This window comes from Bufo bufo, chromosome 5 (genome assembly GCF_905171765.1).
Source record: "Bufo bufo chromosome 5, aBufBuf1.1, whole genome shotgun sequence".
Taxonomy (NCBI): domain Eukaryota; kingdom Metazoa; phylum Chordata; class Amphibia; order Anura; family Bufonidae; genus Bufo; species Bufo bufo.
The window spans coordinates 115,591,090-115,617,287 of NC_053393.1; the positions used below are offsets into that span (position 1 = coordinate 115,591,090).

A 26,198-nucleotide genomic window follows, 5' to 3' on the forward strand; every position below is an offset into this window, starting at 1 on the left:
AAGCTTCTGTTGCCGCCACTGTCTACCTGCTCACCATTACCAAGCTTCTACTGCCACCACAGCTGCTATCTGCCTGCTCACCCTTACCAAGCGTCTGCTGCTGCCGCCACCGCCGCTGTCTACCTGCTCACCCTTATCAAGCTTCTGCTGCTGCCACTGTCTGCCTGCTCATCCTTACCAAGTTTCTGTTAACGCCACCACCGCTGTCTGCCTGCTCACCCTTACCAAGCTTCTGCTGCCACCACTGCTGCTGTCTAGACAAGGGGCGTGCTGTAAAATGTGACAATATGTGCAAAAAGAAGCACCATGTAGCACAAATATTCGGTGTAATAGTCCAAAAAGCATCCAAAGATGTGACAGACATCATACAGCGTAAAGCCCTATCGCCACCGTGAATGGAGAGGTGACTTTATACATGGCTCACTCCAGTCACTTCTAGCTGAGTATGCATACTCAACTATTTTCAGTACTCTCATAGAAGTGAATGGAGAGAGCTGCACAGCAGTTGGACCTGCACCTATCAGGCATTTATGGCTGATTCTGCGGGTATGCCATAAGGTCTCGTTCACATCTCCATGTCCTACCAGGGGTCAGTAAGAAAAACAGACCAAACACGGATGCCCTCCGTGTTATGTGCATGTTTTTTCATGGACCCATAGACTATAATGGGCATCTGAGGTCCGCATCACGGAGCAAAGTAGTGCATGTCTCCCATGATTTTTTGCACGGGCCCATAATCATTAAAAATACTGATGTGTGAACAAACATTTTAAATGTAATGGGTACTTGTGCTGTCTGTGGAAAATGCGGACTGCGTATGTAAGTGAAAAGCGAAAATGTGTCTAATGTAATGTACACTTTGCTTTTTTCTTAGGTGCACATATTGACCTGCTGTGTGGATTTTGAAATCTGCAGCATGTCAATTTTTTATGGGGTTTTTTTGTGTGCACATTTCACCCTTTTCTATGCATTAACACCGCATCAAATCCGCACAAAAAAAGTGCACCAAAACCACAATAAATAGTGCAAATTTATGTGTGTTTTTTTGCATTCACGAGTGCTGGTGAACGCACATGAGATCCGCACAAATCTCTTTCCGGATTTCTGTGCATTTCTGCACAGAAATTTCTAATGGCAGTTTTTAATGCCGTTTTGCCGCCGATCTCAACCTTCATTGGAAAAAAGTGAAATTCGGAGCTAAAACCGCAAACATAATAGACATGCTGAGGATTTGGATATCCGCAATGCGGGTCAATATCCACACAGAAAAAATCTGCAAAGTGTACATGAGCTTTGTGTAATCTCATACACTTTACTGGTACTGTACTACGGAGCGGGTTTTCTGCACAGAAATATCGTACGCGAGTGGCCTAAATGTCCAGATGGGAACAACACTTTAACTTACTGAAATGTGAACAGCACAAACTTTATAAGAAAAAAATATCTCAGGTGCATTTTTTTTCCCGATTTCCACAAAATGAATTAAAGGGATTATCCAAAGACTTGCCTGTAAGGGACAATCTGGTCCACGTCAAGCCCTCATCTCTGCCACATCCAGGGGGGGGGGCTGGAAGCGGCAGGAGGTGGGATCCCGGACCTGGGGTACTTGTGACAGGCGAGTCTTTTGCTTTTTTTCTCTTTTTTTTGTTGCTTTTGCACCCTGCCCAGCTTCCTGACCATGAGTTTCTGGTCTCAAAGAACCTGTTTAATAAAAGGTAATCAATAAAATAAAAGTTTTGGCTCCAATTACACCACAGCAGTGACGCAGCTCTGTTAGGCCCCTTGCAGACGAGCATGTCCGGATGCGTTGCGTCTGTGATCATGGAAAATCGTGCGAGTAGGTACGCAATTGCAGTAAGTTTTGACTGCAATTGCGTTCCAATGTTCAGTTTTTATCGCGCGGGTGCAATACGTTTTGCACGCGCATGATGACTGTGGTACCCAGACCTGAACTCAGACTTCTTCACTGAAGTTCGGGTTTGGGTTAGGTGTTCTGTATATTTTATTATTTTCCCTTATAACATGGTTATAATGGAAAATAATAGCATTCTTTATACAGAATGTTTAGTAAAATGTAGATTGAGGGGTTAAAAAATATAAGAAATTAACTTACCTGTTCCTAATTGATCGCGCAGCGGACATCGTCTGCTTGCTTCTTCTTTCAGGACCTGCAAAAGGACCTTTGGTGACCTAATTGCGCTCACCACGTGGTGAGCCGATGACGTCATCGAAGGTCCTTTTCCAGCCAGGTCCTGCAAGAAGAAGAAGAAAGAAGACGAGCCTGGCTGCGCAATCAAGTGAGTTACATATTTATTTTATTTTTTTAACCCCACAGTGGACCTTTCACTAAGCATTCTGAATTAAAGAATGCTATTATTTTCCATTATAACCATGTTACAATGAAAATAATAAAGTAAATGGGGTCCCGGTTAACTCACCCATCGTCTCCTTAGCAACCATGCGTGAAAATCACATTGCATCCGCACTTGCTTGCGGATGCTTGCGATTTTCACGCATCCCCATTCATGGGGCCTGCGTTGCGAGAAAAACGCAGAATATAGAACATGCTGCGATTTTCACGCAATGCACAAGTGATGCGTGAAAATCACCGCTCATCTGAACAGCCCCATTGAAGTAAGCGGGTCCGGGTGCAATGCGTTCACCTCACTCATTGCACCTGCGCGGAATTTTTGCCCATGTGAAAGGGGCCTTAGTGAATGGCGCTTGTGAAGTATGCAGCATGGACATACTAACGTATGCTATCTACTCGTCACAGCGTGCACAATGAGATCCTCAGACATCTGAGATGTGGGTTTTCCCAGTTACGGTAATCTTAAAGGTGTAGCCTTTGACATACTTTGTTACCAGAGAAACCCTGAATGCATAATGAAACCTGGGCATGGCCACAGAGCACTTCCTTCATTGTGGTCGCTGCTTCCTCCTAAGTGTCAGACCTCTTCAGGCATTCATTACCTTCTCACCTACACTTCTCTGCAAAATAAGATTATCTGCGAGGTAAGAGCGACTCTAGATGCTTCATTTCAGATATATACTGTATGTGCTGGAACCTCACCAGTAACAATGAACTCCACTTATGTAATAGGAGGTCAGGAACCTCAGGCACAGGGATGGTGTCTGTAATGCAAGACACAGGTAAGGTGCCTTCACATGGCGGAAAAATCCCCAAGGAAATGTGCAGCGTTTTTAAGTAGTAGGAGAGAATTTGTTCTAGTAAAAATTCTGTTTTTGTATGAAAATCCATATTGTGCTGGGTTTTTATTCCTGTTATTATGGATTGCTGTGATAATAGAGGGGTCCTCTCCAAGATACACTAAATCCAAGAACCACACCCACCATAGGCACATCAAAGCGCAAAAGGGGAATTTGCAGTTATACCGTTTTTCTTTCAAACATTATGGGCTTTACTTGGTAGCTAGACACCTTTTGGCACCTCTTCTATCTTCCAGTCATGGCCGTCGAGACTGACACATTTTGGTTTTCACAAAGTTGCCTGCTTCAGTTTTTATGATGGAAATGGGCATTAAGGCCTCCTGCACACAAACTTATGTACTGCAATTTGCAGTCCCCAATGTACGGAGAACGTTTGTGCGGCCTCCGGGACGGATCCAGACCCATTCAACTTGAATGGGACCACGATCCACCCATTCCGCAAAAAGATAGAGCAAGTTCTATCTTTTTGCGGAATGGAACCCCACAGAAGCACTCCGTAGTGCTTCCATAGGGTTCCGTTCCGTGCTTCCGTTCCGCATGTGAATGGGTCCGCATCCGTGATGCGGAATGCACACGGAACGGTGTCCGTTTATTGCGGATCCGCATATGCGGTCTGCAATACGGCAACGGGACACCTACATTCGTGTGCAGGAGGCCTAACTCTAGATTGTTATAAAGAGTGAGCAGATAAATTGCAGTTAATTGCAAAGACATTCCTTGCCATGATAATTATTTAATCACACATACCCCTAACACAAAATGACCTGATATTTCAGTGATCTTCTCGTTGGCTTTTTTTTGCGGACCGTATACGGAACCATTAATTTCAATAGGTCCACAAAAAAAAACGGAAGGTACTCCGTGTGCATTCCGTTTCCGTATTCACGTTCCGCACAAAAATAGAATATGTCCTATTATTGTCCGCATGGTGCCATACTCGACAATTTAAACCTTACAATTATAATAAATACAACAGACTACTAATGTGGATAAAAATGGCCGCGGTCTTTATTAAACTGGGGGGGGGGGGGGGTAACCATAAATATAAAAATTCCATAAATTATTAAACCATTAAAATTTCCACCAATATTAACTCAAGTCCATTAGTTCACTACTCATCAAGAGTCCACCCAGTAAGGCTGAGCGACTAACCCCCCCACCCCCCTTATTAAAAGACCGTGACTAAAGCCATGGGAGGGCGGGACACGTTCTTCTTTCTTCTATCTTCAGCCGCTGACAGAGCTTCTAATGGTGAGTGACCTCTATAAATACTCGTGCTTCCCGCCGAAACTTTCCCTTGACCAATCCATTGTCCAGCTAAAAATAGTCCTTTGCCCAGCAACTGGCCCGCAACCCTTTCTGCCAATCACCTTTTACTTCAGTTGCCGGCTAACATTCCAGGTTTACCTGAGGAGAAATAAATGGCGGGAAAAGGAGAGAAAGAGGGGGGCGGGGGGGAAGAGACACATGGCCACCAAAAGGACACAACATATGTCTCAATGACACCATGAGGGGCAAATGCCGAATTACTGGCACTGCCCCTTTCATGGTGCCATACTCGACAATTTAAACCTTACAATTATAATAAATACAACAGACTACTAATGTGGATAAATACAAACTGAAAAGAATGGCGTGGCATTAACCAAGCAGGAAATGCTCAAACCCACATGCAGTTGTGCATATATATAGGGGAGCAAATCCTGCACTTGTGGCCCGTTGCTAATGATGATCCCCGGCAAAAATGCATACGGTGGAGGATTCCCGCAGTGAACCACAAGTACCACAATAGACATCCTACACAAGAAAGCAATTATGTGGATGTGGTAATCAATATAGAAATATAACAAAATAATAGCAAAGACAGGTGCACTCTGCGGTCTTACTAAACCCTTAAACTGATGTTAAAATTGAGAGATTAGCCAACATATCCTACGGTGTAGGACAGGTCTGAGCCCGAGCAACGCGCCAAGGTTTCTCAAGTAGCTCGGGGACCTAACACTCTCCTACCTGCGCCGTATGGGCACTACCAGGAGCCAGTGGGCAAATTACAGGAGCATGAGGCCGACTCACAAACAACTCACCAGTTACCCCCCCCATGTAGCCATGCTTGCAATGGGAGGAGGGAGGAGTCTGCGAGTCCCACTCAAGACTGGCTGACAAGGCCCAGGCCTCACAGGTGCACCTAAATGTGGCCTGTAGATGGAAAACAGGCACATTTAACCACCTCAGCCCCCAGTGCTTAAACACCCTGAAAGACCAGGCCACTTTTTACACTTCTGACCTACACTACTTTCACCGTTTATTGATCGGTCATGCAACTTACCACCCAAATGAATTTTACCTCCTTTTCTTCTCACTAATAGAGCTTTCATTTGGTGGTATTTCATTGCTGCTGACATTTTTACTTTTTTTGTTATTAATCGAAATTTAACGATTTTTTTGCAAAAAAATGACATTTTTCACTTTCAGTTGTAAAATTTTGCAAAAAAAACGAGATCCATATATAAATTTTGCTCTAAATTTATTGTTCTACATGTCTTTGATAAAAAAAAATGTTTGGGTAAAAAAAAAATGGTTTGGGTAAAAGTTATAGCGTTTACAAACTATGGTACAAAAATGTGAATTTCCGCTTTTTGAAGCAGCTCTGACTTTCTGAGCACCTGTCATGTTTCCTGAGGTTCTACAATGCCCAGACAGTACAAACACCCCACAAATGACCCCATTTCGGAAAGTACACACCCTAAGGTATTCGCTGATGGGCATAGTGAGTTCATAGAACTTTTTATTTTTTGTCACAAGTTAGCGGAAAATGATGATTTTTTTTTTTTTTTTCTTACAAAGTCTCATATTCCACTAACTTGTGACAAAAAATAAAAAGTTCTATGAACTCACTATGCCCATCACGAAATACCTTGGGGTCTCTTCTTTCCAAAATGGGGTCACTTGTGGGGTAGTTATACTGCCCTGGCATTCTAGGGGCCCAAATGTGTGGTAAGGAGTTTGAAATCAAATTCTGTAAAAAATGACGAGTGAAATCCGAAAGGTGCTCTTTGGAATATGGGCCCCTTTGCCCACCTAGGCTGCAAAAAAGTGTCACACATCTGGTATCTCTGTATTCAGGAGAAGTTGAGGAATGTGTTTTGGGGTGTCTTTTTACATATACCCATGCTGGGTGAGATAAATATCTTGGTCAAATGCCAACTTTGTATAAAAAAATGGGAAAAGTTGTCTTTTGCCAAGATATTTCTCTCACCCAGCATGGGTATATGTAAAATGACACCCCAAAACACATTCCCCAACTTCTCCCGAGTACGGAAATACCACATGTGTGGCACTTTTTTGCAGCCTAGGTGGGCAAAGGGGCCCACATTCCAAAGAGCACCTTTCGGATTTCACAGGTCATTTACCTACTTACCACACATTAGGGCCCCTGGAAAATGCCAGGGCAGTATAACTACCCCACAAGTGACCCCATTTTGGAAAGAAGACACCCCAAGGTATTCCGTGAGGGGCATGGCGAGTTCCTAGAATTTTTTATTTTTTGTCACAAGTTAGTGGAAAATGATGATTTTTTTTTAATTTATTTTTTTCTTACAAAGTCTCATATTCCACTAACTTGTGACAAAAAATAAAAACTTCCATGAACTCACTATGCCCATAAACGAACACCTTGGGGTGTCTTCTTTCCAAAATGGGGTCACTTGTGGGGTAGTTATACTGCCCTGGCATTCTAGGGGCCCAAATGTGTGGTAAGGAGTTTGAAATCAAATTCTGTAAAAAATGACCAGTGAAATCCGAAAGGTGCTCTTTGGAATATGGGCCCCTTTGCCCACCTAGGCTGCAAAAAAGTGTCACACATCTGGTATCTCCGTACTCAGGAGAAGTTGGGGAATGTGTTTTGGGGTGTCATTTTACATATACCCATGCTGGGTGAGAGAAATATCTTGGCAAAAGACAACTTTTCCCATTTTTTTATACAAAGTTGGCATTTGACCAAGATATTTATCTCACCCAGCATGGGTATATGTAAAAAGACACCCCAAAACACATTCCTCAACTTCTCCTGAATACAGAGATACCAGATGTGTGACACTTTTTTGCAGCCTAGGTGGGCAAAGGGGCCCATATTCCAAAGAGCACCTTTCGGATTTCACTGGTCATTTTTTACAGAATTTGATTTCAAACTCCTTACCACACATTTGGGCCCCTAGAATGCCAGGGCAGTATAACTACCCCACAAGTGACCCCATTTTGGAAAGAAGACACCCCAAGGTATTCGCTGATGGGCATAGTGAGTTCATGGAAGTTTTTATTTTTTGTCACAAGTTAGTGGAATATGAGACTTTGTAAGAAAAAAATAAATAAAAAAAAAATCATCATTTTCCACTAACTTGTGACAAAAAATAAAAAATTCTAGGAACTCGCCATGCCCCTCACGGAATACCTTGGGGTGTCTTCTTTCCAAAATGGGGTCACTTGTGGGGTTATACTGCCCTGGCATTTTCCAGGGGCCCTAATGTTTGGTAAGTAGGTAAATGACCTGTGAAATCCGAAAGGTGCTCTTTGTAAAGTGGGCCCCTTTGCCCACCTAGGCTGCAAAAAAGTGCCACACATGTGGTATCTCCGTACTCGGGAGAAGTTGGGGAATGTGTTTTGGGGTGTCATTTTACATATACCCATGCTGGGTGAGATAAATATCTTGGTCAAATGCCAACTTTGTATAAAAAAAATGGGAAAAGTTGTCTTTTGCCAAGATATTTCTCTCACCCAGCATGGGTATATGTAAAATGACACCCCAAAACACATTCCCCAACTTCTCCTGAGTACGGCGATACCAGATGTGTGACACTTTTTTGGAGCCTAAATGCGCAAAGGGGCCCACATTCCTTTTATGAGGGCATTTTTAGACATTTGGATCCCAGACTTCTTTTCACGCTTTAGGGCCCCTAGAATGCCAGGGCAGTATAAATACCCCACATGTGACCCCATTTTGGAAAGAAGACACCCCAAGGTATTCAATGAGGGGCATGGCGAGTTCATAGAAATTATTTTTTTTTGGCACAAGTTAGCGGAAATTGATTTTATTTATTTTTTTCTCACAAAGTCTCCCTTACCGCTAACTTGGGACAAAAATTTCAATCTTTCATGGACTCAATATGCCCCTCACGGAATACCTGGGGGTGTCTTCTTTCCGAAATGGGGTCACATGTGGGGTATTTATACTGCCCTGGCATTCTAGGGGCCCTAAAGCGTGAGAAGAAGTCTGGAATATAAATGTCTAAAAATTTTTACGCATTTGGATTCCGTGAGGGGTATGGTGAGTTCATGTGAGATTTAATTTTTTGACGCAAGTTAGTGGAATATGAGACTTTGTAAGAAAAAAAAAAAAAATTCCGCTAACTTGGGCCAAAAAATGTCTGAATGGAGCCTTACAGAGGGGTGATCAATGACAGGGGGGGTGATCAATGACAGGGGGGTAATCAGTGACAGGGGGGTAATCAGTGACAGGGGGGTGATCAGGGAGTCTATATGGGGTGATCACCACAGTCATTGATCATGCCCCTGTAAGGCTCCATTCAGACGTCCGTGTGCGTTTTGCGGATCCGATCCATCTATCAGTGGATCCGTAAAAATCATGCGGACGTCTGAATGGGGCTTTACAGGGGTGTGATCAATGACAGGGGGGGTAATCAATGACAGGGGGGTGATCAGGGAGTCTATATGGGGTGATCACCACAGTCATTGATCATGCCCCTGTAAGGCTCCATTCAGACGTCCGTGTGCGTTTTGCGGATCCGATCCATCTATCAGTGGATCCGTAAAAATCATGCGGACGTCTGAATAGAGCTTTACAGGGGGTTGATCAATGACAGGGGGGTGATCAGGGAGTCTATATGGGGTGATCACCACAGTCATTGATCATGCCCCTGTAAGGTTCCATTCAGACGTCCGTGTGCGTTTTGCGGATCCGATCCATCTATCAGTGGATCCGTAAAAATCATGCGGACGTCTGAATGGAGCTTTACAGGGGTGTGATCAATGACAGGGGGGTAATCAATGACAGGGGGGTGATCAGGGAGTCTATATGGGGTGATCACCACAGTCATTGATCATGCCCCTGTAAGGCTCCATTCAGACGTCCGTGTGCGTTTTGCGGATCCGATCCATCTATCAGTGGATCCGTAAAAATCATGCGGACGTCTAAATGGAGCTTTACAGGGGTGTGATCAATGACAGGGGGGTAATCAATGACAGGGGGGTGATCAGGGAGTCTATATGGGGTGATCAGGGAGTCTATATGGGGTGATCAGGGGTGATCAAGGGTGAATAAGGGGTTAATAAGTGACAGGGGGGGGGTGTAGTGTAGTGTGGTGCTTGGTGCAACATATTACTGAGCTACCTGTGTCCTCTGGTGGTCGATCCAAACAAAGGGGACCACCAGAGGACCAGGTAGCAGGTATATTAGACGCTGTTATCAAAACAGCGTCTAATATACCTGTTAGGGGTTAAAAAAATCACATCTCCAGCCTGCCAGCGAACGATCGCTGCTGGCAGGCTGGAGATCCACTTTCTTACCTTCCGTTCCTGTGAGCGCGCGCGCCTGTGTGCGCGCGTTCACAGGAAATCTCGGCCATCGCGAGAGGACGCGCCGGCGCGTCCACTCGGAATCAATCAACCACCTCCAGGACGCGTCTGTGCGTACAGCGGTCCGGAGGTGGTTAAATTGGAGTTTATACACCTCCAGACATCTCTATAAATATAAACTAAAAAGAAACCACCCAGTAAGGCTGAGCGACTAACCCCCCCCCCCCCCCCCCCCCCCTTATTAAAAGACCGCGACTAAAGCCATGGGAGGGCGGGACACGTTCTTCTTTCTTCTATCTTCAGCCGCTGACAGAGCTTCTAACGGTGAGTGACCTCTATAAATACTCGTGCTTCCCGCCGAAACTTTCCCTTGACCAATCCATTGTCCAGCTAAAAATAGTCCTTTGCCCAGCAACTGGACCGCAACCCTTTCTGCCAATCACCTTTTACTTCAGTTGCCGGCTAACATTTCAGGTTTACCTGAGGAGAAATAAATGGCGGGAAAAGGAGAGAAAGAGGGGGGCGGGGGGGAAGAAACATAGAAACATAGAATGTGTTGGCAGATAAGAACCATTTGGCCCATCTAGTCTGCCCAATATACTGAATACTATGAATAGCCCCTGGCCCTATCTTATATGAATGATGGCCTTATGCCTATCCCATGCATGCTTAAACTCCTTCACTGTATTTGCAGCTACCACTTCTGCAGTAAGGCTATTCCATGCATCCACTACTCTCTCAGTAAAGTAATACTTCCTGATATTACTTTTAAACCTTTGCCCCTCTAATTTAAAACTATGTCCTCTTGTAGCAGTTTTTCTTCTTTTAAATATTCTCTCCTCTTTTACCTTGTTGATTCCCTTTATGTATTTAAAAGTTTCTATCATATCCCCTCTGTCTCGTCTTTCTTCCAAGCTATACATGTTAAGGTCCTTTAATCTTTCCTGGTAAGTTTTATCCTGCAATCCATGTACTAGTTTAGTAGCTCTTCTCTGAACTCTCTCCAAAGTATCAATATCCTTCTGGAGATATGGTCTCCAGTACTGAGCACAATACTCCAAATGAGGTCTCACTAGTGCTCTGTAGAGCGGCATGAGCACCTCCCTCTTTCTACTGGTAATGCCTCTCCCTATACACCCAAGCATTCTGCTAGCATTTCCTGCTGCTCTATGACATTGTCTGCCTACCTTTAAGTCTTCTGAAATAATGACCCCTAAATCCCTTTCCTCCGATACTGAGGTTAGGACTGTATCACTGATTTTATATTCTGCTCCTGGATTTTTACACCCCAGGTGCATTATTTTGCACTTATCCACATTAAATTTTAGTTGCCAGATTTTTGACCATTCCTCTAGTTTTCCTAAATCCTTTTCCATTTGGTGTATCCCTCCAGGAACATCAACCCTGTTACAAATCTTTGTGTCATCAGCAAAAAGACACACCTTACCATCGAGGCCTTCTGCAATTTCGCTGATAAAGATATTAAACAATATGGGTCCCAGAACAGATCCCTGAGGTACCCCACTGGTAACAAGACCTTGGTCTGAATATACTCCATTCACTACAACCCTCTGTTGCCTGTCCCTCAGCCACACATGGCCACCAAAGAGACACATGGCCACCAAAAGGACACAACATATGTCTCAATAACACCATGAGGGGCAAATGCCGAATTACTGGCACTGCCTCTTTCATGGTGCCATACTCGACAATTTAAACCTTACAATTATAATAAATACAACAGACTACTAATGTGGATAAAAATGTCCGCGGTCTTTATTAAACCATTAAAATTCCCACCAATATTAACTCAAGTCCATTAGTGCAATACTCATCTCTGCTAAAAACTCTAATGTTTTCTTTTTTCCCAAATCATTACCTCCTGCGTGGAAAATAATGACCTGGGGAGGAAGCCGAGCATATAACTCACCTTTAATAATCTGAATTACTTGATTCCACTTCAACCCTCTAAATCCTAACAAATAAATATTAACTGATGGGATATCAAAAAACAATTGCTGACCATAGTTACGAGTTGAAGCCCTCTTCTCTGCCCAAAAAACAAAGGAATGCCCGAAAATCCAAACATTGATCTGTTCGGAACCTGAAAGAAAATTAAATTACAGTAAAACTAAATTAGGCCTGATATATGACTTATATCGGTCAGAATCCCATCTTCCAATTTTTTTAATTAAAGCATTATCCAAACCCATCCTAGACTCTTCAGTTGCTGCGCCAATCCGAAAGGAATGAGATGAATAATGCTCACCTTCAAGCCCTAACAATGACAAACATTTTCTAAAAACTGCATTAGGCCTCATGCACACGTCCGTTTTTTGGGTTCGCATCCGAGCCGCCGTTTGGGGACCCATTCACTTCAATGGGGCCTCAAAAGATGCGGACAGCACTCCGTGTGCTGTCCGCATCCGTTGCTCCGTTCCGCGGCCCCGCAAAAAAAAACCCAACATGTCCTATTCTTGTCCGCAAAACGGACAAGAATAGGCAGTTATATCAATGGCCTTCCGTTCCGCAAATTGCGGAAGGCACGCGGGCGGCTTCCGTTTTTTACGGATCCGCGGTTTGTGGACCGCAAAAAACGGCACGGTCGTGTGCATGTAGCCTTAAACTGAAACCATTGAGTGCTGGATCTACAGGATCGTTTATAACCAGTGAATGAATGTTTCTACCATACTCTAAAAGCAAATCATAGACTAATGATCAATTGTCCAATTACTTTTAGCCCCAAATACTCCATAGCGTGCATATTTGGCTACCTCATCAGGAATGTCATTTATCCCAATGAAATAATTCAGAAGGTCAACATGCAAAAATACGTAACTTTCAACCTTTTCGCTACCGGCAATAATGCCGATTGCAGTAATTAAAGCCTTTAGATTCCATAATCAAGTGATCTAAATGGTCACAAACCCGGACGCTCGCGCTTCCGGGGGTGTTACGGGCATCCTCCGTGGCCAGTGAGGATGCCGGTAATTGATTTGAAGGTGCTCAGCCTCGCAGGAGGCTGAGAGCATTCGAACTTCAACTCTTATTTTGGCCACCAGGTGGCAGGCCAACAAAAGAAAGGAGCAATAGACAGTAACAAATTCATTTTAAAAATACATGATTGTTCAAAATTTAAAATTAAACAATATATAGGGGGGCACATAAGATACCACAGTCAAAAATGAGGGGGCAGTAATAATTTTTATCACTTAATCATACTACTGAAAAAAATTAAATAAGTATATAAAAATAAGATTACAAAATATGAGAGTATTGCGGTATGCAGGGATACCTTTTTATTGTACTAACCTAATACTTAAAAGACCAGCTTTCAAGAGTTTTCCTTTCTTCCTCGGTATTGCTTCATACCTGAGAAAGAGAAACACTCTCGAAAACTTTTCTTTATAGTTTAAAGCAGTTTCAGCAAACACCAGGGCTGTGTAAATAATCCCATATGTTAAACATGTCACTAAAAAAGACCAATGAACAGACGCCCACAGGCTTATTCACAAAAGGGTTAAGAGTTTGGAGAAGGGAACAATCTAGGACAACATAACTGAATAGGAAAGTGAGCTGAATTGGAGAATTTTTTTCAAATCAGCTATGTTCGCCTATCCTTGTTCACTTCTCCTGACTTTTCCAAACTCTTCAACTGTTGTAATTCCTACACCGTTCACCTGATTTGGATGTAAATACCCTCAAATTAAAGCTGACAGTCTGCAGTTAAAGCACATCTTGTTTGTTTCATTTTAAATCCATTGTGGTGGTGTATAGAGGCAAAAATTTTAGAATTGTGTCAATGTCCCAATATTTATGGACCTGACTGTATAGTATTTTGCACATTACTTATTTTATTTTTTTACAATGTGCAGATAGTACTGTACTACTAACCCCTCCATCCACCCCTCCATACAGGGTAATACAGAGCCACACACCTCTTACATCCAGTGACATCTCTTTGATGTAAATGTTCTCTTTCCTCATCTTCTCCCTTCAGACCAGACCACCATTTTCAGCCATTTCTCGTCTCTGCAGTTTGACAAACAACATCTTAGTTTACTACTTTTCCATCATCCTCCTATCTTCTGGATAAATCATTCTGCTACCCCGAATACTGTGTCGCTGTGCTCCCCAATACTAAACTGCAGAAACAGATAAACCCCCTGATAATAGTAGTACTCCGCAGATAGTGCCCTTCAATAATTATTGGCACACAGTGCCCTAAAATAACTGCGCCCAGCAAATAGTGCCCCTGACACTAAGTGTAAACACAACGTCCCCTAAAACTTATTGTGGTAAGCCCCCACAGTAATAGTGCTCCCAAAAGTCGCACCAATAGGAATAATTCTCTGCTAGAGCACACATGGTAGTCATAGTGCTCCTACAGTCCCCCCAACATGTCCCCACTGTGCCCCAGAAGTAATAATGCTCCCATAGTGCCCATACTAGTAATCATATTCCCCATAGACCCCCAGTAGTAATAAAGCCCATCATAATGCCCCCCAGTAGTAATAATTCTCCTTATAATGTGCCAGTGCAAAAAATACCCCCTTGTAATGCCCCCAGTTGAGCTAATGTCCCCATAGTCCCCCCATAATGTGATAGTATAAAATACCCCTATATAGTGCCCCAGTAGATGCCCCCAGTGTCCCCCATAATTGGCAAGTATAAAATACCCCTTCTTAGTGCCCCCCATAGATAAGCCCAAAGTACTCCTCTCTCCCCTTCCCCATAGTACCCATCATAATGTGCCCCATATAGTGTTCCTCAGTAGAAGCCCCCATAGTGTTCCTCTCCCCTCTTCCCCCATATAAAATGCCCCTTCTTTGTGGCCTCAGTAGATGCCCCCATAGTGCCCCCAATAATGTGCCAGTAAGAAGTGCCCCCATAGTGCCACCCAATAATGTGCCAGTAAAAAGTGCCACCAATGTGCCAGTAAGTGCCCCCAATAAAGTGCCAGTAAGATGTGCCCCCATAGATGCCCCCCAATAATGTGCCAGTAACAAGTGCCCCCATAGATGCCCCCCAATCATGTGCCAGTAACAAGTTCCCCCATAGATGTACCCCAATCATGTGCTAGTAACAAGTGCCCCATAGATGCCTCCTAATCATGTGCCAGTAAATGGTGCCCCCACAGATGCCCCCCAATTATGTGCCAGTAGTAGCACCATATAAAAAAAATATAAACACTTATACTTACCTCCATCAGGCTGGCAGCGATGCGATGCAGGCCTGTGTCCTGCGCTGTACGGCTCAGGCAGCACGATGACGTCATCGCGCAGCCTGCATCGGCCTCTGATAGACTGCAGGCCTAGTGCCTGCAGCCTATCAGAGGAACAGGGAAGGGAGATGCCTTTCTCTCCCCTGCCCCATCGCAGCACTTCCATCTGTCCTGAGGACGGCGATACAGATGACTATGGAGATAAGCGCTCATCTCCCTGTGCCCTGCTGCCGCCCCCATGTCACCAGTGGCCAGCAGAGCTCAAGAGGCAGCTGCCTTGGGCCCCCCAGGAGCAACTGGGCCCGGGGCAGCTGCCCCTTTTGCCCCGCCCATCTGTTTTCTCTCCCCCTCAGCGAGATGCCGCGCCTACGCGCTGACTTCCTTGGCCGGGGCATGCACACTGCGATGCCCATTGCTGGTACGGCATCGCAGTAGCTTATGCGCATGCGCCGGCTAACGGATCATACAGATAAATTTACCTCTCTGTATGATCCGTTAGCCTGCGCATGCGCATAAGCTACTGCGATGTCGTGTCAGCAATGGGCATCGCAGTGCGCATGCCCCGGCCAAGGAAGTCAGCGCACAGGCGCGGGATCTCGCTGAGGGGGAGAGAAAACAGATGGGCGGGCAGAGGAAGAGGCTGGGCGGGGATAAGAGCCGAAGAGGCAGAGATGCCTGGGCACCAACGCGGTGGATGCCGCCCCTGGGCACTTGCGAGCCCTCATTTACATATGCATCAAAGTTCGTTTTTGGCAGTTTTACAAGTCCAGAAAAGCATATAAATGTACCGTTTTAAATCATCTGTGTTGCGGCTACAGCGCTATGGGAACTGTTAAAAAGGGGTAAATGTGCTGACAGACTCCCTTTAAAGACGGCCCTGGACAGATCGCCACTGTACTAACGGCGGCGGCCAGCGTTTTAAAGGGGAATCAGCGGGGGGCACGGGCAATTGCCCCCTGTAACGACGCCTATGATTTGTAGGCTCAAATACAAGCTTCAAAATCATTCCAAAAAAGTTTAAAATATATAAAAATAAATATAAAAGTTTAAATCTCCCCCTTTCCATATAATAAAAAAATAAATACCTAAATAACAAAAAATATAAACATCATGGGTATCACCACGACCAAAAACGCCCGTACTATTAAAATATAAAAATATTTTTCCAATACGGCGAATGGCATAACGGAAAAAAGGGTCAAAATGGCAAATTTGGCATTTTTCATTGCTTTTACCCAAAAAATGTAACAAAATGGTATCAATAAAAACTAACTATTGTCCTGCAAAACGTGAGCCCCCACACAGCTCAGTAGATATAACTATAAAAAAAAGTTATGGGGGTCAGAATATGATGATGTAAAAAAAACGTTTTTTTTTTTCAAAGTTTAAATTTATTTTTACACTATTTATACATATGGGGTAACGTTGTAATCATACTGACCCAGAGAATGAAGGGCATGGGTCAGTTTTGCCTCAAACAGAACGCCGGAGAACGCCGAACAAAAGCCATAAAACGGTGGAGGACAACTTGTCCCGCAAAAAATAAGCCCTCATACAGCTATGTGAACGGAAATATAAAAATGTTATTGGTCAAGGAAGATAGGGAAGAAAAATGAAAACGAAAAAATCTCTGGTATCCTACGGGTTAATTATGCTATCAAATGAAGCAAGACAATCAAAAAAACAGCAGTTGCCCCCTGAACCTTCTGTTGCTGAATGAGAGGAATAAACAGACACCAAAAATTTACAAAATTAAGACCAGAGGACACAGCAGAACCCACCAACCTGCAACATAGGAAAGAGTGCCCCAGGCATCTACATGAGTGTTGTTGGGTCAGCGTTGGGGGACTAGGCACCACACCTACCATTAATATTACCAGGGATACTTCCTCCATCTCCTGGCTCCCACAGCTTCATCGATGCAGAGCGATGAGTTCATTCTGTCCGGCATGTGGAAGGAGGCAGTGACAAGCATGGGACAGGTAAGCAGCTACTGCCATATGCAGCAGACTTACACTGCTCCTACCTGTGCTGGAGTGAGCATTAAAGGGGTTTTCCAGACTTCTGATTTTGCTATCAAATTGCTGTCCTATTCAAATGAATGGGAGCCAAGCTGCTGTAACCCAGCACGGCCACTGCATTTTGAACAGAACTGTGCTTCCGGCTCCATTCAGGGAACAGCTGATTGGATCAGATATTGACTGTACCTAAGAATAGGTCATCGCCATCATGAACCTTGAAAACCCCTTTAACTTACCAGTCCAGCTTTCTATAGCACGGCCCTCTGTCCCATATACGCTGATGAGCACTTTGGAGCAACACGGTAGGTCAGGATAATGGGCTTGGGTTACTATAGGTTTCCCAATAGGGGTTGACCCTGTAAGAGCCATTGTAGTCACAAGTTGGTGGACACCACCGTGTATCCTGGTCTTAACTTTATGTATTTTTGGTATCTTTTTATGCATCTCATTCAGAGGCCCTGTGCAAGAGTTCAGCTTGGGCCCCCCTTCCCTCAGTGCTTTGTGGCCAGGGGCAGGAAAGCACATGGCCTTCGTGTTGCCTGAGGCAAAAATTGAAACGTGCCCCCCATGCCAAATTCTTGACATAACCCCTTCTATAAAGCCTCGTTCACACGTCAGTGTTTCACGGACGTGTGCTGTACGTGTTCTCCACGGACAGCACACGTCCCCATTCATTTAAATCTTTGTATTCAGACATCAGTGTTTTAGCACGGTCCGTGGGTCAGTGTTTTGAGCACGGATGCATGCTCTATTTTGTCCGTGTTCACGGATCCATCACGTCCATTATAGTCTATGGGTCCGTGAAAACCACGGATGCAACACGGAGGCCATCCGTGTTGCATTGAGGCCATCCGTGTTGCATTGAGGCCATCCGTGTTGCATCCGTGTTTCACGGATCATTAGGAAGAGATGCCTTGAAAATTATTTTTCAGCTGTTCAGAAACAGACCCACGGACCCATCTGTCACGGGAGAAAACACGGATTGAACACGGTCCTTGTTACCACTGATCCAAAACTGACACGGACGTCTGCATGAGGCATAATACTGATGTCTTTTTATGTGGCACAAGGGTCTTTGAGCCCCCTCAGGCTCCTGGGCCCGGTAACGACTGCTTCCTCTGCCCCCCCTATAGCTACGCCCCTGGTTTACACCTTAGAGTACAACTATTATTTTACTGGAGATCTTGTTTCATTGACAGCATAATTAAAAGTAACACTGCATGTTCACCCAGTAGATTATGGTGATATTGCTGGTGAATTGACCCCTGTTAGCTCTGGCAGTGGTTGGATACACTATTTAATCCAACTCAAAGTAATTTGCAAATGAAAATCTAACAAAAAGTATTTGTGGTTGAGAACTGCCACAACTGGTGTATGTGCCCAAAGTAACCAATCTGAACTCAGTTTCGATTGATTCAGGGGCATTTAAGAAATTTAAGCTGAGTTCTGATTAGTTGTTATTAGGGATGAGCGAATCGACTTCGGAAGAAACATCCAAAGTCGATTCGCATAAAATTTGGTTCTAATACTGAACGGAGCAGGAGCTCCATACAGTATTAGAATGTATTGGCTCCGATGAGCCGGAGTTATTGCTTCGCAAAGTCTTGCAAGACTTCACCCAATAACTTCATAAATTAATTTGTACTGTAAAAAAACATTTCCCGAACTCGGGTTCGGTTTCAAGGTACCACTTGGAACCAAACCTGAGTTCGGGAAATGTTTTTTTTACAGTAAAAATTAATTTATAAAGTTATTGCGAAGTCTCGCGAGACTTCGCAAAGCAATAACTTCGACTCATCGGAGCCAATACATTCTAATACTGTACGGAGCTCCTGCTCCGTTCACTATTAGAACAAAATTTTCTGAGAATCGTCTTCGGATGTTTCATCCGAAGTCGATTAGCTCATCCATAGTTATTATGGGCAAAAAGATACATTTTTTGCTATACAGCTTTGATAAATGAAACCCATGAATGTGTGAGGTTTAGTTATTTCTTACTATAATAAGTTTTTTCTTATATTTCAGGAATGTCGATTTATCAACGGCTGCAAAAATTCAAGAACTGAGAATGATGAATTATCACCAGAACATTCTTTACCTACTTCTAGTATAAAAACATGAACTACTAATAAAATACAAATATATATTTTACCAAACATTAACTTTTTAAAATTATGAATAATGACTGTAAAATTTTATGACGTCTGTGATGTGAAGATTAGAAATCATTGATGTAGTACACAATCCCATCAGGACTCTGGAGGATGAGCTTCACAAAATGGAATTTTATTATGACTGTCTTTGGGATTTTCTCCTTCCTCTTTGACATTGGAGTAGATTTGTGGATTTCAGTCAAATACTTTCAGCAAGAGCTTTATCTTTTTGGACTGTTAACCTTATTTTTTGTTCTTTTGTCCACACTAATAGTACAAGCATTTAGTTACTCATGGTTTGAAGATGATTGTGCTGAGGACAGTCATGGAAGTATGAAACTTGTCATTATTATTCATCTTTTTCTGGCAGGAACCTTGCTCAGGTAAGTCCAGCCTCTGTAAAGGAGGAATGGTTTTACATTAGTGCCTATGCTCATTGTATAACAGCAGTATATATATATATATATATATATATATATACACATATACATATACACTCACCTAAAGAATTATTAGGAACACCATACTAATACGGTGTTGGACCCCCTTTTGCCTTCAGAACTGCCTTAATTCTACGTGGCATTGATTCAACAAGGTGCTCATAGCATTCTTTAGAAATGTTGGCCCATATTGATAGGATAGCATCTTGCAGTTGATGGAGATTTGAGGGATGCACATCCAGGGCACGAAGCTCCCGTTCCACCACATCCCAAAGATGCTCTATTGGGTTGAGATCTGGTGACTGTGGGGGCCATTTTAGTACAGTGAACTCATTGTCATGTTCAAGAAACCAATTTGAAATGATTCGAGCTTTGTGACATGGTGCATTATCCTGCTGGAAGTAGCCATCAGAGGATGGATACATGTTCTCATTCTGTTTACGCCAAATTCAGACTCTACCATTTGAATGTCTCAACAGAAATCGAGACTCATCAGACCAGGCAACATTTTTCCAGTCTTCAACAGTCCAATTTTGGTGAGCTCGTGCAAATTGTAGCCTCTTTTTCCTATTTGTAGTGGAGATGAGTGGTACCCGTGGGGTCTTCTGCCCATCCGCATCAAGGTTATGCGTGTTGTGGCTTCACAAATGCTTTGCTGCATACCTCGGTTGTAACGAGTGGTTATTTCAGTCAACGTTGCTCTTCTATCAGCTTGAATCAATCGGCCCATTCTCCTCTGACCTCTAGCATCCACAAGGCATTTTTGCCCACAGGACTGCCGCATACTGGATGTTTTTCCCTTTTCACACAATTCTTTGTAAACCCTAGAAATGGTTGTGCGTGAAAATCCCAGTAACTGAGCAGATTGTGAAATACTCAGACCGGCCCGTCTGGCACCAACAACCATGCCACGCTCAAAATTGCTTAAATCACCTTTCTTTCCCATTCTGACATTCAGTTTGGAGTTCAGGAGATTGTCTTGACCAGGACCACATCCCTAAATGCATTGAAGCAACTGCCATGTGATTGGTTGACTAGATAATTGCATTAATGAGAAACAGAACAGGTGTTCCTAATAATTCTTTAGGTGAATGTATATATATATATATATATAATATATATATATATATATAGTCAGGATCTTTGTGGCTGGGGTTGACGATGACAGATTTCACAGGTTCCAGCAGTTAAAAAGTACTCGCCCATCTAGGCGCTAACTAAACTAAGCGGGTTTTTTCACCTATCTCTCCATATGAACACAGGATTGGGCTTTGCACAGAAAACATACAGTACAGACCAAAAGTTTGGACACACCTTCTCATTCAAAGAGTTTTCTTTATTTTCATGACTATGAAGGCATCACAACTATGAATTAACACATGTGGAATTATATACATAACAAACAAGTGTGAAACAACTGAAAATATGTCATATTCTAGGTTCTTCAAAGTAGCCACCTTTTGCTTTGATTACTGCTTTGCACACTCTTGGCATTCTCTTGATGAGCTTCAAGAGGTAGTCACCTGAAATGGTCTTCCAACAGTCTTGAAGGAGTTCCCAGAGATGCTTAGCACTTGTTGGCCCTTTTGCCTTCACTCTGCAGTCCAGCTCACCCCAAACCATCTCGATTGGGTTCAGGTCCGGTGATTGTGGAGGCCAGGTCATCTGGCGCAGCACCCCATCACTCTCCTTCATGGTCAAATAGCCCTTACTTTCAAAGTTTTCCCAATTTTTCGGCTGACTGACTGACCTTCATTTCTTAAAGTAATGATGGCCACTCGTTTTTCTTTACTTAGCTGCTTTTTTCTTGCCATAATACAAATTCTAACAGTCTATTCAGTAAGACTATCAGCTGTATATCCACCTGACTTCTCCTCAACGCAACTGATGGTCCCAACCCCATTTATAAGGCAAGAAATCCCACTTATTAAACCTGACAGGGCACACCTGTGAAGTGAAAACCATTTCAGGGGACTACCTCTTGAAGCTCATCAAGAGAATGCCAAGAGTGTGCAAAGCAGTAATAAAAGCAAAAGGTGGCTACTTTGAAGAACCTAGAATATGACATATTTTCAGTTGTTTCACACTTGTTTGTTATAATATAATTTCACATGTGTTAATTCATAGTTTTGATGCCTTCAGTGTGAATCTACAATTTTCATAGTCAAGAAAATAAAGAAAACTCTTTGAATGAGAAGGTGTGTCCAAACTTTTGGTCTGTACTGTATGTAGCAGCTTCCAGACTCTGACACTGAATTCGCTTTTCAGCCCTGGATTTATTCTCAGCCCATAAAACACTGTAAAGAAACGTGCTTCAAAAAACTACACTTTGCTGAAACAACCCAGCTTTCCTGGATTCTTTTTACCTTACCCATCTGAGCATTCTAGGTGAGAGAGATACACCCATCCAGTAGTTTTCCAGACACTGTGTTACATATCCCTATTTTTCTCTGTTATACAGGCGCTTGCACCTCAATCACTAATGCTGCGGTACCGCCACCGCTGCTATTCACAAGTGACACGTATATTTTGTACTATGGTACTGCACGATGCACTCCCTGTCCACCTTCACTATCTGTCAGTGCCCTGAAAACACAATATACAATAGCTATACAACTCCAGATTGGTAATTCTGTTTCTGGGTTCTTGTTTATTCGACTGTATGTTCGTGCTTTTTCTCTCACTCTCACATCAACATGAAGGGGATTCGGGAGGCTAGACCCTATTACTTTCACTGAGCTTGCCCCGACCGGCGGCACAGCTCTAATTCAAAAGTTTGCTCGCTCGCGCTCACACGGAGTGCTGTGTGATGTCACAATTTGAGCTACGGATAGTTAGGAGGACCAAAGGTACTCCAACGCGTTTCGAATAAAACTTTATTCTTCCCTGCTGAAGAATAACGTTTTATTCGAAATGCGTTGGAGTAACTTTGGTCCTCCTAACTATCCGTAGCTCAAATTGTGACATCACACAGCGATCCGTGTCTGGAATTGTATAGCTATTGTATATTGTGTTTTCAGGGCACTGACAGATAGTAAGGGTGGACAGGGAGTGCATCGCGCAGTACCATAGTACAAAATATACGTGTTACATATCCCCAACCTTCTTTAGACTGGAGGTCTGGGCACTTTTAGCTATCTAACAGTGAACTCTGGACAATGCCTCGGCGTTCCCTGATAATTTTCCAGGCCTATATTCCACAGTAAAATTAAAATTCTGCAAAGACAGAAGCACTGGCTTTTGACACGGGGCAGACTTAAAGGAGTAGTTCCATTACATTAAGTTATCCTCTGTCACAAAAATGGGGGCCCCATACCTCCCTGCAGCCCTCTGAAATGAACGGAGAGGCCGGTCGGGCGTGCTTGCAGCCACTTCATTTCTATGGGAGTTCCGTAGATATCCCAGCAGTATATGTAAGCACAAGTAGAGAGCAGTACAGAAGGTGCACCAATCCATGTATGCACTATTACAGTAACCACTGATGTATTAACCCCCAATATGGTGCACTGATTCGGTGTTCACTTTGACTAATCAGAGCTGCTGGATTTTCCAGCCAATTGCATGTTCCATAGATTGCCTGCCTGACACTGTAAACTGAATGTGGTGCCACTGTGAGTCGGGAAATGCCTTGTAAAACTAAGATTTTGTCTTACCGGTAAATGGTTTTCCAGGAGTCCGACATGACAGCACCCACTGGAGGATGTCCTATTGGATCTCTGTAGGGACAGGAAGCGTAAGAGGTTAAAAGGCCCCTCCCCACCCATCCTACCAGTGTTTTTCCAAATTACTACACCAGATAGGATCCAAAAAATTTATTTGAACTTCCATGTTATCCTCACATTGGAAATTATATACGGATCCAAAGAAATAACAAAACAAGGGGGGGTATTAACGGGTGCTGTCATGTCGGACTCCTGAAAAACCATTTACCGGTAAGACAATCTTAGTTTCCAGGACGTCCCTCCATGACAGCACCCACTGGAGAACTACCAGCTTACTACTTAGGGGGGGACCACTGCCTGGAGGACCTTACGACCAAACCCTAGGTCCTGGTTGGCAAGAGAATCTAGTCTGTAATGTCTAACAAAGGTAGAAAAACTGGACCATGTAGCGGCCCTGCATATTTGTTCAATTGAGGCTTCCGCTTTTTCTGCCCATGAAGTCGCCACGGCCCTGGTGGAATGGGCTTTTATGGATAAAGGGCAAGACACCAAAAGAGAGAGAGGCTAGCACAAATAGTAATGGATATAAACTTTATTATAGTCTCAGTACGAGACAGAAAATCCAATAAAATACAAGTAGGGGACAGTACAATGGTGAATGGAGAACACACAGGAAAAAATAGGACACCACTAGGCAATCAACATATCAAGGCTGGTAAGATCATATAAGTACAGCATTAAAAAGTACATGGATAATGCATACTGAACTGTTTACTAAGGAGCCATAGAGTAAGTACCTGAGTGGTGAACCAGAGAGCCCCGACGCACGTTTCGCGTAAGCTTCTTCAGGGGGAGGAGTGTGTATACATCTATGTACTGTACTTGACTTCAATTCTGTCCTGATAGCCTTGGCTGGTTATATATACCAGACACCCAGTTTGGGTTACTTATATATTATGCTGTACTTATTTGATCTTACCAGCCTTGATATGTTGATTGCCTAGTGGTGTCCTATTTTTTCCTGTGTGTTCTCCATTCACCATTGTACTGTCCCCTACTTGTATTTTATTGGATTTTCTGTCTCGTACTGAGACTATAATAAAGTTTATATCCATTACTATTTGTGCTAGCCTCTCTCTCTTTTGGTGTTTTACTTTGCGTGCAGGCTTGGCACGGGTACTCACGTCCGTGAGTCATTTATTATTGGTGTATATGGATAAAGGGCAAGTTAGTCCCTTCAGCACATAAGACTGCCGAACCGTGTCTCTGATCCATCGAGCTAAAGTCTGTTTTGAGGCCCTGTTGCCTCTGTTCTTTCCTCCAAACAAAATAAAGAGGTTTGATGATCCAAGAAGCGGTTCTTTGTAAGTAGGCTAGAACCGATCTTCTTACATCCAAACAGTGAAATTTTTTATCCTGTACATGTTTGGGGGAGGCACAAAAGGAAGGAAGAATTATTTCTTGATTTTTATGGAATGGAGATTAAACTTTTGGTAAAAAGTATGGATCCAACTTTAATATAACCCGATCGTCCAAAATTTTTAGATATGGTTCCCTGATGGAAAGGGCCTGAATTTCTCCTATTCTGCGTGCTGTGGTTATCGCTAGAAGAAAAATTGTCTTAAGGCCTCATGCACACGAACGTTTTTTTTTCACGGTCCGCAAAAACAGGGTCCGTAGGTCCGTGATCCGTGACCGTTTTTTCGTCCGTGGGTCTTCCTTGATTTTTGGCGGATCCACGGACATGAAAAAAAAAAGTCATTTTGGTGTCCGCCTGGCCGTGCGGAGCCAAACGGATCCGTCCTGAATTACAATGCAAGTCAATGGGGACGGATCCGTTTGAGGTTGACACAATATGGTGCCATTTCAAACGGATCCGTCCCCATTGACTTTCAATGTAAAGTCCGGAGTCCCTTTTATACCATCAGATCGGAGTTTTCTCCAATCCGATGGTATATTTTAACTTGAAGCGTCCCCATCACCATGGGAACGCCTCTATGTTAGAATATACTGTCGGATATGAGTTAGATCGTGAAACCTCATTTCCGACAGTATATTCTAACACAGAGGCGTTCCCATGGTGATGGGGACGCTTCTAGTTAGAATATACTACAAACTGTGTACATGACTGCCCCCTGCTGCCTAGCAGCATCCGATCTCTTACAGGGGGCCGTGATCAGCACAATTAACCCCTCAGGTGCCGCACCTGAAGGGGTTAATTGTACTATCATATCCCCCTGTAAGAGATCAGGGCTGCCAGGCAGCAGGGGGCAGACCCCCCCCCTCCCCAGTTTGAATATCATTGGTGGCCAGTGCGGCCCCCCCCCCCCCCCCTTCCTCCCTCCATTGTAATAAATCGTTGGTGGCACAGTGTGCGCCCCCCCCCCTTCCTCCCTCTATTGTAATAATTCGTTGGTGGCACAGTGTGCCCCCCCCCGCCCCCCCCCTTCCTCCCTCTATTGTAATAATTCGTTGGTGGCACAGTGTGCGCCCCCCCCCCCTTCCTCCCTCTATTGTAATAAATCGTTGGTGGCAATTATTGGCCCCCCTCCCTCTATAGCATTAACAACATTGGTGGCCAGTGTGCGGCCTCCCATCTTGCGCCCCCCCCCCCCCCCCCCCCGATCATTGGTGGCAGCGGGTTACTAGCAATAGTACAAGATTCATACTTACCTGGGAGCTGTGATGTTCGTGTCCGGTCGGGAGCTCCTCCTACTGGTAAGTGACGGTTCATTTAGCAATGCGCCGCACAGACCTGTCACTGTCACTTACCAGTAGGTGGAGCTCCCGGCCGGACAAGAACATCGCAGCAGCAGGTAAGTATGACTCTTCAACTATTGTACTATTGCTAAGTAACCATGGCAACGAGGACTGTAGTA

At 43.8% G+C, this 26,198-nt stretch overlaps 1 protein-coding gene across 1 annotated transcript in view; it reads left to right on the plus strand.

Annotated features, from left to right (window-relative positions):
- The first annotated feature begins 2,931 nt into the window (after positions 1 to 2,931).
- Positions 2,932 to 26,198, plus strand: part of XKR9 (XK related 9) — a 42,134-nt gene continuing 18,867 nt past the window's right edge. Inside the window, exons 1-2 of the mRNA XM_040432809.1 lie at positions 2,932 to 3,015; positions 19,090 to 19,600. Coding sequence (XP_040288743.1) covers positions 19,329 to 19,600 — 272 coding nt within the window. The 5' untranslated portion in view covers positions 2,932 to 3,015; positions 19,090 to 19,328. The remainder of the gene's footprint in view (positions 3,016 to 19,089; positions 19,601 to 26,198) is intronic.